Source organism: Aspergillus pseudoviridinutans (genome assembly GCF_018340605.1).
Source record: "Aspergillus pseudoviridinutans IFM 55266 DNA, scaffold_1, whole genome shotgun sequence".
Taxonomy (NCBI): domain Eukaryota; kingdom Fungi; phylum Ascomycota; class Eurotiomycetes; order Eurotiales; family Aspergillaceae; genus Aspergillus; species Aspergillus pseudoviridinutans.
The window spans coordinates 3,030,107-3,042,645 of NW_025091281.1; the positions used below are offsets into that span (position 1 = coordinate 3,030,107).

At 52.4% G+C, this 12,539-nt stretch overlaps 5 protein-coding genes across 5 annotated transcripts; 4 read left to right on the forward strand and 1 right to left on the reverse strand.

The window, feature by feature from the left end:
* Positions 1 to 1,254: 1,254 nt before the first annotated feature.
* Positions 1,255 to 3,480, forward strand: Asppvi_001068 (Zn(II)2Cys6 transcription factor domain-containing protein; the record flags this gene model as incomplete). Its single annotated transcript, XM_043297371.1, has 3 exons — positions 1,255 to 1,480; positions 1,603 to 3,410; positions 3,463 to 3,480. 3 exons carry the CDS (start codon positions 1,255 to 1,257, stop codon positions 3,478 to 3,480), a joined length of 2,052 nt encoding a protein of 683 aa, XP_043153306.1.
* Positions 3,481 to 4,348: 868 nt separating this feature from the next.
* Positions 4,349 to 5,143, forward strand: fmn1 (riboflavin kinase; the record flags this gene model as incomplete). Its single annotated transcript, XM_043297372.1, has 3 exons — positions 4,349 to 4,465; positions 4,529 to 4,750; positions 4,835 to 5,143. The coding sequence occupies 3 exons, from the start codon at positions 4,349 to 4,351 to the stop codon at positions 5,141 to 5,143; spliced, it is 648 nt and encodes a 215-aa protein (XP_043153307.1).
* Positions 5,144 to 5,760: 617 nt separating this feature from the next.
* Positions 5,761 to 7,264, forward strand: Asppvi_001070 (dienelactone hydrolase; the record flags this gene model as incomplete). Its single annotated transcript, XM_043297373.1, has 3 exons — positions 5,761 to 6,085; positions 6,141 to 6,776; positions 6,849 to 7,264. The coding sequence occupies 3 exons, from the start codon at positions 5,761 to 5,763 to the stop codon at positions 7,262 to 7,264; spliced, it is 1,377 nt and encodes a 458-aa protein (XP_043153308.1).
* Positions 7,265 to 7,368: 104 nt separating this feature from the next.
* Asppvi_001071 (pseudouridine-5'-phosphate glycosidase/carbohydrate kinase family protein) lies at positions 7,369 to 10,100 on the reverse strand (the record flags this gene model as incomplete). The annotated part of the gene is made up of 7 exons (XM_043297374.1): positions 7,369 to 8,689; positions 8,763 to 9,063; positions 9,121 to 9,351; positions 9,410 to 9,451; positions 9,498 to 9,597; positions 9,650 to 9,858; positions 9,914 to 10,100. The coding sequence occupies 7 exons, from the start codon at positions 10,098 to 10,100 to the stop codon at positions 7,369 to 7,371; spliced, it is 2,391 nt and encodes a 796-aa protein (XP_043153309.1).
* Positions 10,101 to 10,507: 407 nt separating this feature from the next.
* Asppvi_001072 (dolichyl-diphosphooligosaccharide--protein glycotransferase subunit OST1) lies at positions 10,508 to 12,218 on the forward strand (the record flags this gene model as incomplete). The annotated part of the gene is made up of 3 exons (XM_043297375.1): positions 10,508 to 10,854; positions 10,990 to 12,031; positions 12,093 to 12,218. 3 exons carry the CDS (start codon positions 10,508 to 10,510, stop codon positions 12,216 to 12,218), a joined length of 1,515 nt encoding a protein of 504 aa, XP_043153310.1.
* Between the last annotated feature and the right edge of the window lie 321 nt (positions 12,219 to 12,539).

Sequence of the window (12,539 nt, forward strand, 5' to 3'; positions counted from 1 at the left end):
TTTTCCGACCTACTTTTAGTTTATCCGAACTTTTCCGAAGGGTCGGCTGACCTGTAACCTGTGATTGCCACAGATGGAAGAATGTGAAAGGGCCAATTGAAATCACAATTGCTTTCAACGTGTAAGGCTGAAACCGCAGCTCGACCTTCTGCCTGAGAGGTTATCCTCATTTCTCAGGCTGGAAACAACAAGAGCTTCGAGCCGACTTGTAAAGGTACTTGAAACTACCTGCATGATTCCTTCCCAGCTTATGATATTACTGGCGCATCAGTGTCACACTCATATCAAAATCCCTCAGTTATACTTTCTTGTCTGCGAGTCTGGACACGCGACTCCCTTGACTCGACTTCGCGTTGGTTGCCTTAACCTGGTTGACACATAAAGCCACCAGGTTTCTATTTCTATTACCTTACTATCACCATTATTGGTATTCGAGTTACATATTATTACCTTATACCTGAAAATTTGACTCTTCACTTTTGTCTCTATTTTCCCTAATTTCTCTCCCCTGTTCATCTTCTGTGCTTTTATTCCCCCCGCGTTTTCGATTTTTAGTTTTTTCCTCTTTCGCATCTGATCACTCTTCTCTCCACTCCTCTAGATTCTCAAGGTCCTTTTATCACGAGTGCTGCTCTCGCCTCAATTTTACATCTCCTCCATGGATTCTACCCGCACCGTCTGAAAGTGAAACTCAACTCGAACCTCCCAAGTCCAAAGTCAACTTTTCCCCGCAGTCCGCAAGTCTTTACTGTAACGCTCCACCCGTTTCAGTTCTCTACATACTTCAGCCGCACTGTCATCAGTATTATTATTATTACCATATATCACGTCCGCGTGATCGATTCAGATCCCATTGTTGGACCGTATTGACCGCGGTTTCGTGTCTTGGTTTGCGCCTCGGTTCACTGTCCCAGGTATCCAAGGTCGTCCTGTGCTCCGGTTGTCGGTTTGCCGCTCGCCCCATCCACATCCCTACAACTTCGAGACGACAGCGGTTCCCATGTGGTACATCGTTTATCCGGGGTAAAACGCGAAGCGTAAAAGTTTCAGCCTTCAATCTGGATACCCTGAGGAGTGTTTCGTTCTCAGTGCGCATATCATCGAAGAATTACGTTCGTCCGGTGACGGAGAAGGAAGAACCAGAGGTGACAAGCGATAGCCGACGGCTTTTGACGTGACGTCCTCCGCTCGCCGCAGTGGACGCGCACACGACAATACCCCCAGCCATTACCACCGAGACACACGAATGTCGACATGAAGATGGAGGATAAGGAGAGCGCTCCAGCTCTAGCTGGCGATCATGGTGGAGTCGATCAGGATACCCCTAACGTGGGCGATCGCACGGAGCAAGCGAAGCACAAGACCAACGGCGCTACCGAGAACGCCCCAAAATCAGCCAGTGCGAAGGATCCGTCAAGACCGCGAAGGAAGAAGGCAAGGAGGGCTTGTTTCGCTTGTCAACGGGCGCATTTGACTTGCGGTACGCTTGTGTGACCTTTCTGCTTTTCTGAGTTTGATAATTCTTGCTCGCTTCTTCGCGCGCGAATTGACTCTGTCTCCCGCAATGGAAATGAACCAACTGACAGAGAAATTACCTCTTAGGTGACGAGAGACCGTGCCAGCGCTGTATCAAACGTGGTCTTCAGGATGCGTGCCATGATGGTGTGCGGAAGAAGGCTAAATACCTGCACGATGCGCCGGACGGAGCGTTGATGCCTGGAGTTGCTGGAAATTTCTACAACAACGCGATGCGAAACAATTTACCCTTGTCTCGAAATGGCGCCAACGCGGTCAATACAACATCTCAGCAGAATTCGGGGACCAATTACTACCCCACCCCGCAATCGAACTCTTACAGTGTCTACCAAGATACCCCTCTGGCACAGAGTTCTTTCCCTTCGCAATCCCCCGTTTCCCCGACCTTCAACATGAAGAGTACTCCGACGGCTCGAAGTAACAGCTTGTCATCCTCTGTGAACCCACAGCCACCCAACACGACCGTATCGGGCCCCCCCAGCCAGAGCCAGAATCCCTTTGCCGGGCCGTTCTTTGACCCGAGCGACCCTGCTCTCTTCAACTTTGACCTTTCTAGCATGAACTTTGAGAATCGCTATGGTGCGTTGGAGTTTGGGATGCTCGGCCATATGGCGACCGGTGCTGGTGACTCTCCCACTGATTCCGCCACCCAGCGAGGATCAATTGGTCGGAGTGGTTCGGCGCAATACTCTACGACACCCATCACCGGGCCTCCTGGCTTCGGGGAGAGTCCTGGGAACCAGCAACCTTTCATCTTTGGCAACGATCCGCTGCTGAACGAATGGCCGAATAGCCAGGCTCCGAATCAAGGGCATTTGAATGTCGGCGGCGTCTATCCCCAGGGCGGCATGATGCACATGGCCAAATCCGATGCGCCACATGCGTTTGCCATCGAGAGCGGACCGGCCAGTTTCTCCAGCCCCAGTGCGACAACCAGCCCTCATATCAACAGCGGGTATGATGAGAGTTCGCTGAGCAATACAGGCGCGAACAAGTCAAACGGCTTGACTGCCAACGGACAACGACCGGCGATCACGACACCAAGCCTGAAGCACCAGAGCTTGCAGTTTGGAGTCAAACGACGTCAGCGGAACCCGTCGACTGTGTATGAGAGTGTGAAAGAGCCGTATGCCTATACGAACCGCTTCCACAATTTGACTGCCTTCATCCAACGGCGCTTTTCCCCGCAAAAGACCTTGCAGATTGCGAAAGCATTAGCGTCGATCCGCCCGTCGTTCATTGCCACGACCAAGACGCTCAACCGGGATGATTTGATCTTCATGGAGAAGTGCTTCCAGCGGACGCTCTGGGAGTATGAGGACTTTATCAACGCGTGTGGGACGCCAACCATCGTTTGCAGACGAACCGGCGAGATTGCGGCGGTCGGCAAGGAGTTTAGCATTCTCACCGGCTGGAAGAAGGATGTTTTACTGGGCAAGGAGCCGAATCTCAATGTCAACACCGGAGGCTCATCGGTTCCCCAGTCCGGCACCACATCCCGCGGCAGCTTTACGCCTCGAAGTTCTACGCTGGAAAATGGCACTTCTGGACGCCCGCAGCMTGTGTTCCTTGCCGAGTTGTTAGATGACGACAGTGTGGTGGAATTTTACGAGGACTTTGCTCGACTAGCCTTTGGTGACTCCCGCGGCAGCGTCATGACCACATGCAAGTTGCTCAAGTACAAGACTAAGGAGGATATGGAGCTTGCACAGTCTGATGACAATCAGAGGTGGAATAATCACTTGCGCAAAGGCGGCATTGCCGGCGAGGCAGGGATGAATCAGTTAGGTTTCAAGGATGGCAAGGTCGAATGCGCATACTGCTGGACAGTGAAAAGAGACGTATTTGACATTCCAATGCTTATTGTGATGAATGTGAGTTTGCCAAAGATTTTGACGGCGCCACGTATACTGATTCCGACTACAGTTCTTACCGTGCATATGACTGAATCACCTCGTCGGTGGTTCATACACGGATGTCCTTTGAATGCTCTGAATGTGTTATTGATCAACTTGTGCATTTGTTTATCTCATACCCTCGGATGGATCAAAAAGCTCACCCCCGGCCGATTGTGATTTATGCTGTTCATTGTTATGCCCTTGAACAGGGCTTCTGCGTGGTACATAACTTTCGTCTTTGGGTGTACGATTGTCGACTCTTGTCGAGCTGTCTTATAAGGGTTCTACTGGGCTCTAATGTCTTACTGGGCCAGTTTGAACATAATTGTTTCTGCCTCTCCGGCATCGCAACGGGAGGCCTTTCTCCCCTGCCCGATGCGTGTGGATGACTTGAACATCGCATTCAAGTATATATTTACCTTCCTTTTCTCCATCAGTCTAGCTAGAGGATGGGTGTCAACAGTGATTATTCTGGCATACGGGGAGTATGAACAAATCAATGACTTTAGTAAATAAGCTATCCGAAGCTTCAGTCCAAAGGTGTTATTTCCAATCTGTAAAGAAGAGATACATGATCTTGTAGCAATTCTACAGCATCTGGATGTTTCCAGCGCCATATGATAATTACCTCGACTCCCACCCGCAGGTAATTATATAACTGTAAAATACCAATGTAGCCAATAATATTTGACCATTGCGGTCATGATCTTACCCCGCGTCGTCCCTCGGGGCTTGCAACAATACGAGCAATCTTCCGTAATGTTTTCGACCAGTTTCCATCGAGTCATACAAAGTAGTCTAACCCCTTCGTGACTCCTCTTTCCCAGCAAGAAAGACCTAAGAGTCCCAAGAGAAGAGAAGAAATCAAAACCGACCCAGCCGAACAACTACAACACCATCAGGCCAACCTCACCATGCGACCAGACGGACCTCGGGATCCCGTCGCGGGGCCAGACAGCGGTCCCGAACCGCCATATCCAGTGCGTCTATCCGGACCCGTGATCAAGGGTTTTGGACGGGGAAGCAAAGAGGTAGCTACGATCTTTCTGCATCTGCATATACGTACAAAGTGACATGGTCCTAACGGTCAACAGCTGGGCATCCCGACGGCCAATATCCCCGCCGAGGGACTCGCGGACTGTCCTGATCTCCAGATCGGGGTGTACTATGGCGTTGTTGCGCTTGATCCAGCCAAGTTCCAGTATCAGGAGGGCGAGGGCTCGTCGACAGCAGGAGCAGACGCAAGAACGACAATTCTGCCAGCTGTGCTGAGTATCGGGTATAACCCGTTCTTTAAGAATAAGACTAAGTCCGTTGTACGTCTTCCCTCGCTACTATTGAGCATCTACATGCATCGTCTGTTTGATATGAGAAAGGTAATGCTAAGGCGATTGCTACAGGAAGTCCACGTCATGCCACCGCTTTCATCCCCGTCGCCGACGGCGGAAGGCGCGGGAGCAGCGGGCCAGGTGAAATTCAACACATTGCCTGACTTCTATGGGACGCAGCTGAAGCTGCTGATTCTGGGGTATATTCGCCCCGAGTACGATTATGTGTCGTTGGAGGCGTTGATCGAGGATATCCGGGTGGACTGTGAGGTTGCGCGGAAGAGTCTGCAGCGGCCGGCTTACCAATGTTATATTGATGAGGATGAGAAGGAGTGTTCGGATGCGGTGAGGGAGCAGCGGAGGTGGTTGGTGACATTTTGAGCTTTCATTATAGATTTGTAGTTGTGTTCTAGACGGATTGTACATAGCTATAAACTGTTGCCTGGCGAGACTCGCGTTCACGTGCATATTCACTAACCAGTACCTCTCCATCAGCCCTACAGAATAACGCCATCAACGAGCTGCGAGCGGATGCGCACGGAGACCCCTGTTGAAATATATGGTTCAATGGATCCACCATTGACTCGATGCGATGGAGTCTGTAGTCCGTTTAGAACACACTGACTGGACCGTGCTGCGGTGCCAATAATCGTCGACGTCAGAGCGGTGTTGGCGCCGAGGAATGTATAAGGCACACATGTAGGACAGGTGGAATGCAAACAAACCAGTTATGGCGATACTGACACTCCGATAGTCTTAACTTATGTCATTCGGCATATCCTATATTGGTTGTCAAAATGCATTGATTGTAGCTAGATTATGGTGAGATCTGTATATACACATCAGCCATATAAACCAGCCAGTGAGTATGTCGAGAATCATTCAGCTAGTACATTGCTAACTTGCAAAGGTCAAATCACTATAATTATCAGCATTGAGATTTCCCAAGGAAAAAGGTAAATCTAGTCTGTAATTAGTACTGCAAGGAATACGCTGCAATGGATAGACTGCGCCAGCATCTCTCTCGACGGCGCCGCAGCAGCAGCAGCTCCAGTGCGACACCTCTGCAGGCCCCCAATTTCCCCAGCACCGACAGGCGCCAGGACGAACGGGACGTACCCCCGCGACGTCTCTATGTAACGTCCGACACGCATGATTTCGACCACAGCATCATTGCGCGCTTCCAGGGCGAAGGGTTCGCGGTGGAGTACTTGCCATTTCCAGGCGGAAACGAAGATATCGAGAGGGATCGCAAGGATCTGGAGCACCTGCTGAACCAGAGGGAGGATGATCTCGAGCCCGGGGAAAGATACGCCGTCGTTGGTATGAAGGCTCTGTATTGTCTAGGTCAAAGCCCATGCTAATGCTACTGAAATAGCATACAATCGGCCAGCATTTCTGCTCCTCGCATCGCACCACCAGTCCATAACAGCCACCAACCCTCTTCCAAGAATGTGCGCTCTAGTTGCCTATTACCCGCGCGGACCGCTTGACGAGACCTGCAAGAAAGAAAGCAATTCCCCAGCATGTCTGCTTCCCCCCTCCACCACCTCAACATCCACCTCCTCCTGCTACGCATCCCTCTCCCTCCTCCCCATCCAGATCCATCTAGCAGGGCACCAAAGCCCCTCCTTCTGGGACGACTACAGCGCCCACCCCAGCAGAAAGCGCCATAGATGCCACTTCTTCTTCTACCCCGAGTCCGAACCGGGCTTCGCAGAGCACCCGAGCCCGACCTACGACCGGCTCAGCTCCCGCCTCGCCTGGAGCCGTGCGCTGGATTGTCTCAAGCGCGGATTCGGCTGGCCCGGCGGCAGCTGGAAGACGCCTGACGTCGAGACGATCTGGGAGGAGTACTGGCGGAACCTGCTCTTGGATGCGGGCCGTCAACCCGACGCGGAGCAACACGCCGCCCAGATCATGAAGATGATGATTGGGAGCGGGGATCCTAGCAGTCTAGACAGGCAGATTGATGAGACGCCGCTGGTGAATTGCGTTCCTACTATGGCTGGGGGTATGTAATGACGCCTTCTGATTTTACCTGATATGCAAATGTCTAGTGTCCTTTTGCTTACTGTCGACGCAGGAAGCGACAAGCAGTCGATTTCAACCTTCTACGAGGAAGCGTTCTTCCCTACCGGTCCCCCATCACAGCGCATCCGCTTGCTCTCGCGCACCGTCGGTCCGGACCGCATCGTTGACGAGATCCTGTTGGCGTTCCGGCATACCGAGGAGATACCCTGGTTGCTGCCGCGGGTCCCGCCCACGGACCGCGACGTGAAGATTGTGCTTGTGATGACGGCCAGTTTCCGCGCGGGCAAGCTCTCCCGGCAGAATATCTACTGGGATCAGGCGAGTGTGCTGGTGCAGATTGGGTTGTTGGATCCGGCGCTTGTGCCGGGGTGTTTCCGCGCGACGGGCAAGACGAGGGAGGGCAGGCAGGATGTGGAAATATTGCCAGTTGTTGGAGCGGAAGGGGTGGAGAGGATCCTGAATGGGTAGAGAGTAGTACAATAGTACTGATTGGACAGTTGAGGAATACAATCGGGCCGAGTCAAGGCTCGGGTATGAATCTTTTCCTATATCGAGTATTTGTGAAATATCTGTTATAAGGCATCCACCAATGATCGCAGAGTAACAAGATCCCTGCTCACACCCCCCGGACTTTTCAATGTCCTCAGACTAGCCTCCTGCGCTAGAGGAATGACCTCCTCGACCGATTTCCCTGATCCCTTTGCAAGCCCGGCAACCACCGCGCCCAGTAACGTGTCCCCCGCACCGTTGACACTCACAATCTCGCCATCCGCCAGGACTCCGGCCGACGGGAAAAGCCGCATATACACCCCCCCGATCAGCTCATCTGTAGGCGAGGCGCGAGAGAGGATATACGGTGCCGAATCAGGAGATGTGAGACGAGCATCTCCCGGACGAAGCAGTTGGGTCACCAGAACCCCCTGAGCGCCCAATTTCGTGATAATGCACGGAATAAAGGGGAGTAGTTGGATGCTCTGCTGCGGAATTCCCTGATCCACCAGCTCGGCAGTCGTCATTGCAACGAGGCGGTCTCGCGAGCCAGACGCGGACATTCCCATGGCGTCAATGATGCGCCACCAGCCTTCGGACTCGAACAGCCCTGATTCGCGGGCTGTCGTGTACATGGCTGTGAGCTCGTACTGGTTAGGAGCAGCCAGGCTGATGGCATTGTTGGGGACAGCCCCAGCCGGTCCAATTGCTGCATCCGCCTCGGAGGTCTTGGAAAACAGACGGCGAGACTTCGCCGTGGAGACCGGCTCAAAGGCGACCCGCGCGCCGTGCTGCTTAGCAACGGCAATCCATCTGGCAAGGACCGCCGGACTCCAGTTCGCATCCACGACCACCCACTGCGGCTGGGTGCGGCGGATCAGGGGCTCCCAGAACTTGTCAAAATCAAGCACGTGCTCCGGCAGCTCCATGATGCCCATGTCAGCCATAGCCACTACGAGGTCCCGCTTGGCGTCATTGATGGCGACATATTGTGCCGTACGTGCTCCAGACGAGGGAGGAAGGATTTGTACACCGGCTGTGGGGAGCCCCTCCTCCTTGAGCGTGGAGAGCGCAGCACGGCCACTCAGGTCATCTCCGACTACACTGCAGAATAGGACAGAGCTTCCGAGATAATGTGACGCAATGGCAACGTTGTGGCCTACTCCGCCCAGGCTCTGCCCGATGACCGCGGGATTTGATGTTTGAGCCACGGGGGTGATCTTGTCGCTCTCGCTAGCAAAGGGAGTATAGTCGCAGGACAGGTCGATCGCAAGAGAGCCAGCAACAAGGACATCTGCCTTATCCAGTTGTTCAATTGTACTCTTAGTTAGGGGTTTATGGTTCACCCCGGCCTCTGAAGTTGCTTGGTCAGCTCTTGCGTTCTCGGAGACTACTGGCATGTGTCTGCAACATTAGGGACATTCCAAGATTCGCAGTAATCTACCATCACAAAACCCATCAAAATGGGCAAACTCACCGGCCTTCAGACCCTCTATCAGCCTGCTCTAGTTTGGCGAGTTCAACCGCCACCTTGGTTGCGCGCTTCACGTTGGCCTCGACCAGCGCCCTGTTGGCAATCATGCTCTTCCCGCCACTAAGCTCCTTGATTTTCGCAAGCACGAAAGGCGTGTTATCGCTTCCTCGGTAGCCTTCGACCTCCGCCAAGCGGATCGCCTCTTCTATTATTGTGTCCATTTCGCCCTTGGGAATCGACTGCTCCGCTGGCACTGGATTGGCAAAATGGATACCAGAGTTTACAGGAAGCTTCGATTGCGCGTCTGTTTTGTGTTAGTACGAATAGCCCAGTGGAGTAAACAGAGTCCTAGCTGCCTTACATATGATAGCAGCCGCTTCCGCTTCATCTCGGATTACTCTGGGACTCTTGATCCCACTGTCGCGTGAGAAAAAGGCAGGAAAGTCCACAGAGCCTTCACGGCCATCTGCGAATGTCCCAACACAGACTCCCTCAGTTTCTAGATACTCAAGTGTCCGCGGGATATCCAGGAAGCTCTTGCATCCGGAACTGACGACAGCAACAGGTGTCCGCCCCAACTCAGTCAAATCGGCTGCATCGCGCTTAGGTCAGCTAGAAATCCCACGGGAGATGAGACTTGTCTTACGTACCCGAGATATCCATGGACGACTCCCCGCCACGGTGAACACCACCTATATCAGTCAGTCTACGCAAACCACAGCAAAGGCATATACCAACCGAGACCACCTGTCCCGAACACCTTGATACCAGCCAAGTGAGCAAGCACCATTGTTCCCGAAACGGTTGTTCCTCCATGGAGACGTCTACCAGCCATTCCCTGATAAATGTCAGTCAAGTAATTGAAACTTGCACATTCGAGGTCATCATACCAGACCGCATATATAACCAAGGTCTCTACGCGAAACCTTCAAGGCATCCTTTTTCTCTGCCTTCGATGCTAGCTCAATGAGCTCCTCGGCACTAAGGCCAACTCTAGCAACCCCATTGAGGATGCCGACTGTGGCGGGAATTCCACCATTGACTCGAACGACAGATTCAAGTAAAGAAGCGAGAGCGACACTCTCGGGATATGGAAAGCCTACCAGTGGTATTAGCCTCGCTTGCTACTCATAGCTATGTTGACTCAGACATACCGTGGGTATAGATCGTAGACTCTAGTGCCACTACTGGCTTTCCTGTAGCTACCGCATCACGAATCTCCTCTGATACTTTTAAGAATTTGCTTTGTGCGACGTCGTGATAGCTTCGAATTGCCCGAGGAGCTCTTGTTGCTGGTCCCCGAGCTCTGCAGCAGAGTCGGGTAGCGGCTTGTGAAAGCATGACAAGGACAGCGCTGTGCAGAAGGATACAAAACTCAAACTTGTAGAGAAATCAACACAATACACAAGGGGACAGAAAGATGAATGATCACAGTTGGCAATGTCTGGACGAAGACAAGTGGACTTACCACGGAGTCTGGTAGTTTAGCTATCGGTCTATCGCCGATAAGCTGATTGTGCCGCCTTGGCTGCCGTAACTAAGGTAGTACGGTACCTTACGGACGTACGTAACCGACTACTGTTTGGGGACACCTCAGCATCTGGACGCTTTTGGTCTTATTCCCTTTACTCCCTTCCATTCCCCCCAGTTCTTCCAATCCATCTTTCTGTGCTTCTCTCGACATCTCCAGGTGAGATAGATTGTGCACAGCGGCGCGGTCTGCTCAAAAAAGACCGCCCATAGTCACAATGAGGCCATTTACCGCAGTCGCTGCGCTCTGCGGGCTGCTGTTCTCAAGCAGCGTAGTATGCGCCGACTCCTCAACCAGCTCGCGAGTCGCTTTACCCGCAGACTTCAAGCCGCAGCAGGTATTCAAAAATGTGAATCTGGTCCGGAATACCAATTTGGAGAAGGGATATGTTCGAGAAACCGTCAATGTTGTCGTTGAAAATGTCGATAAACAACCGCAGAGCGACTACTACATACCGTTCCCATCGGACGTCTTTGGCAAGGTTGGAGGATTGGAAGTGAGGGACAAGAAGGCACCGGAGAAGGGCAGATTTGCCGTTGAAGCTTTGGAAGTCGAGTCACCAGGGTGCGTATGCAATTGACTGCCAATGGCTCTGTTTGATCGTGGTAATGCCGATGCCACGGTTGCTTCATCGGAGATTCTCTGCTTCTGGCCCTGTTATTCGGATATTGCAGAAAGCTAACCTTTTGGTCCTCGCAGCGACTACCAGTACTTTGTCGTTCACTTCCCCGAGCCACTTGCGCCGTCCTCTCAAATCACATTGGGAATCTCATACTTCCTCCTCAACTCTCTCACTCCACGCCCTGCCGCCATCGGCCAAGCTGACAAGCAGTATCTCACTTATTCTTTCTCCGCTTATACTCCGTCCGCATATCAAACGGTGACTCAGAAGACCAAGGTTAAATTTCCCAACACCAATGTGCCCGACTACACAACCACTTCCGGCTTGAAGTCCGGTTCCGATCCCGAGCGTCAGGGCACCACCTACACTTATGGTCCCTACGATACGGCCAAGGTAGCTCCAGGAATAACCTACCCTATCACTTTGCGCTACGAATTCACCAGACCTGTGATCACCGCGTCATTGTTGGAGCGGGACCTGGAGGTCTCCCACTGGGGTGGGAACCTGGCGACGGAGGAGCGGTACTGGCTTCGCAACAATGGCTCCATGCTCTCGAAGCAATTCTCTCGCGTGGAGTGGACTTTGACCAACTACCAGCAGTTGCCATCCTCGGCGGTCCGTGAACTCAAGTATCCTCTCAAGCCTGGTTCGGTCGATCCTTACTTCATCGATGACATTGGCAATGTTTCTACGAGCCGCTACCGGCCTGGAAAACTCCCCAAACGGGAAGGATCTCTGGAGCTTCGTCCTCGTTTCCCGATCTTTGGTGGCTGGAATTACAGCTTCCGCATTGGCTGGAATGATGAGCTATCCACTTATCTACGTAAGGCAGCTAACGGCGCCGACTCCTATGTCCTGAAGGTTCCTTTCATCGAGGGATTCAAGGTGCCTGAGGGAGCTCAGTACGAGAAGGCCGTTGTCAGAGTGATCCTTCCCGAGGGCGCGCGAAACGTCCAGTATCAGATTGTGGAGGGAGCTTCCAGCAATGGCCTCCCTAGCTCGAGCCAGATTCAATCTCACATTTCCAAGCACAAGACATACATGGACACATTGGGCCGCACAGTGTTGACCCTGACAGTCGAGAATCTCTCGGACGAGGCTCGCGATTCGCAGATAGTGGTAAGTTTAGMGCATAATCGTCGTTCTCTACGAACATTCTGAGATGCTGACAAAACGCTAGGTTACTTACGATCACTCCTTCTGGGACGGCTTGCGCAAGCCCTTCACCATCACTGCTGGAATGTTCGCTGTCTTCGTTACCGCGTGGGTCATCGGAAACCTTGATGTCAGCATCAAGAAGCGATGAATGCCTTTTTTCTTGTCATAATATGAGAACATTTCCTTTTATTCCTGTCTCGTACATGAAAGAACGCAGAGATATGTACAAGAGTCCCAACAACGTGTAGAGCCAAGTAGAGCGGCCCCTATGTATTACTCGAATCCGTAGGAAATTGCGAAATGGCCGAACCAAAACCCTCTCGGCATTGCAAATTCTAAAGAGAAAGTTGATACACATGCTGAGCCCCAAAACCCACAGCGACTGCCTTCCTTCCTTGCTCCTCTTCCATGCTCTGCAATATCGCAGATACTAAACGCCAGACGCCTTGCAAACCAACATCGATGCGAG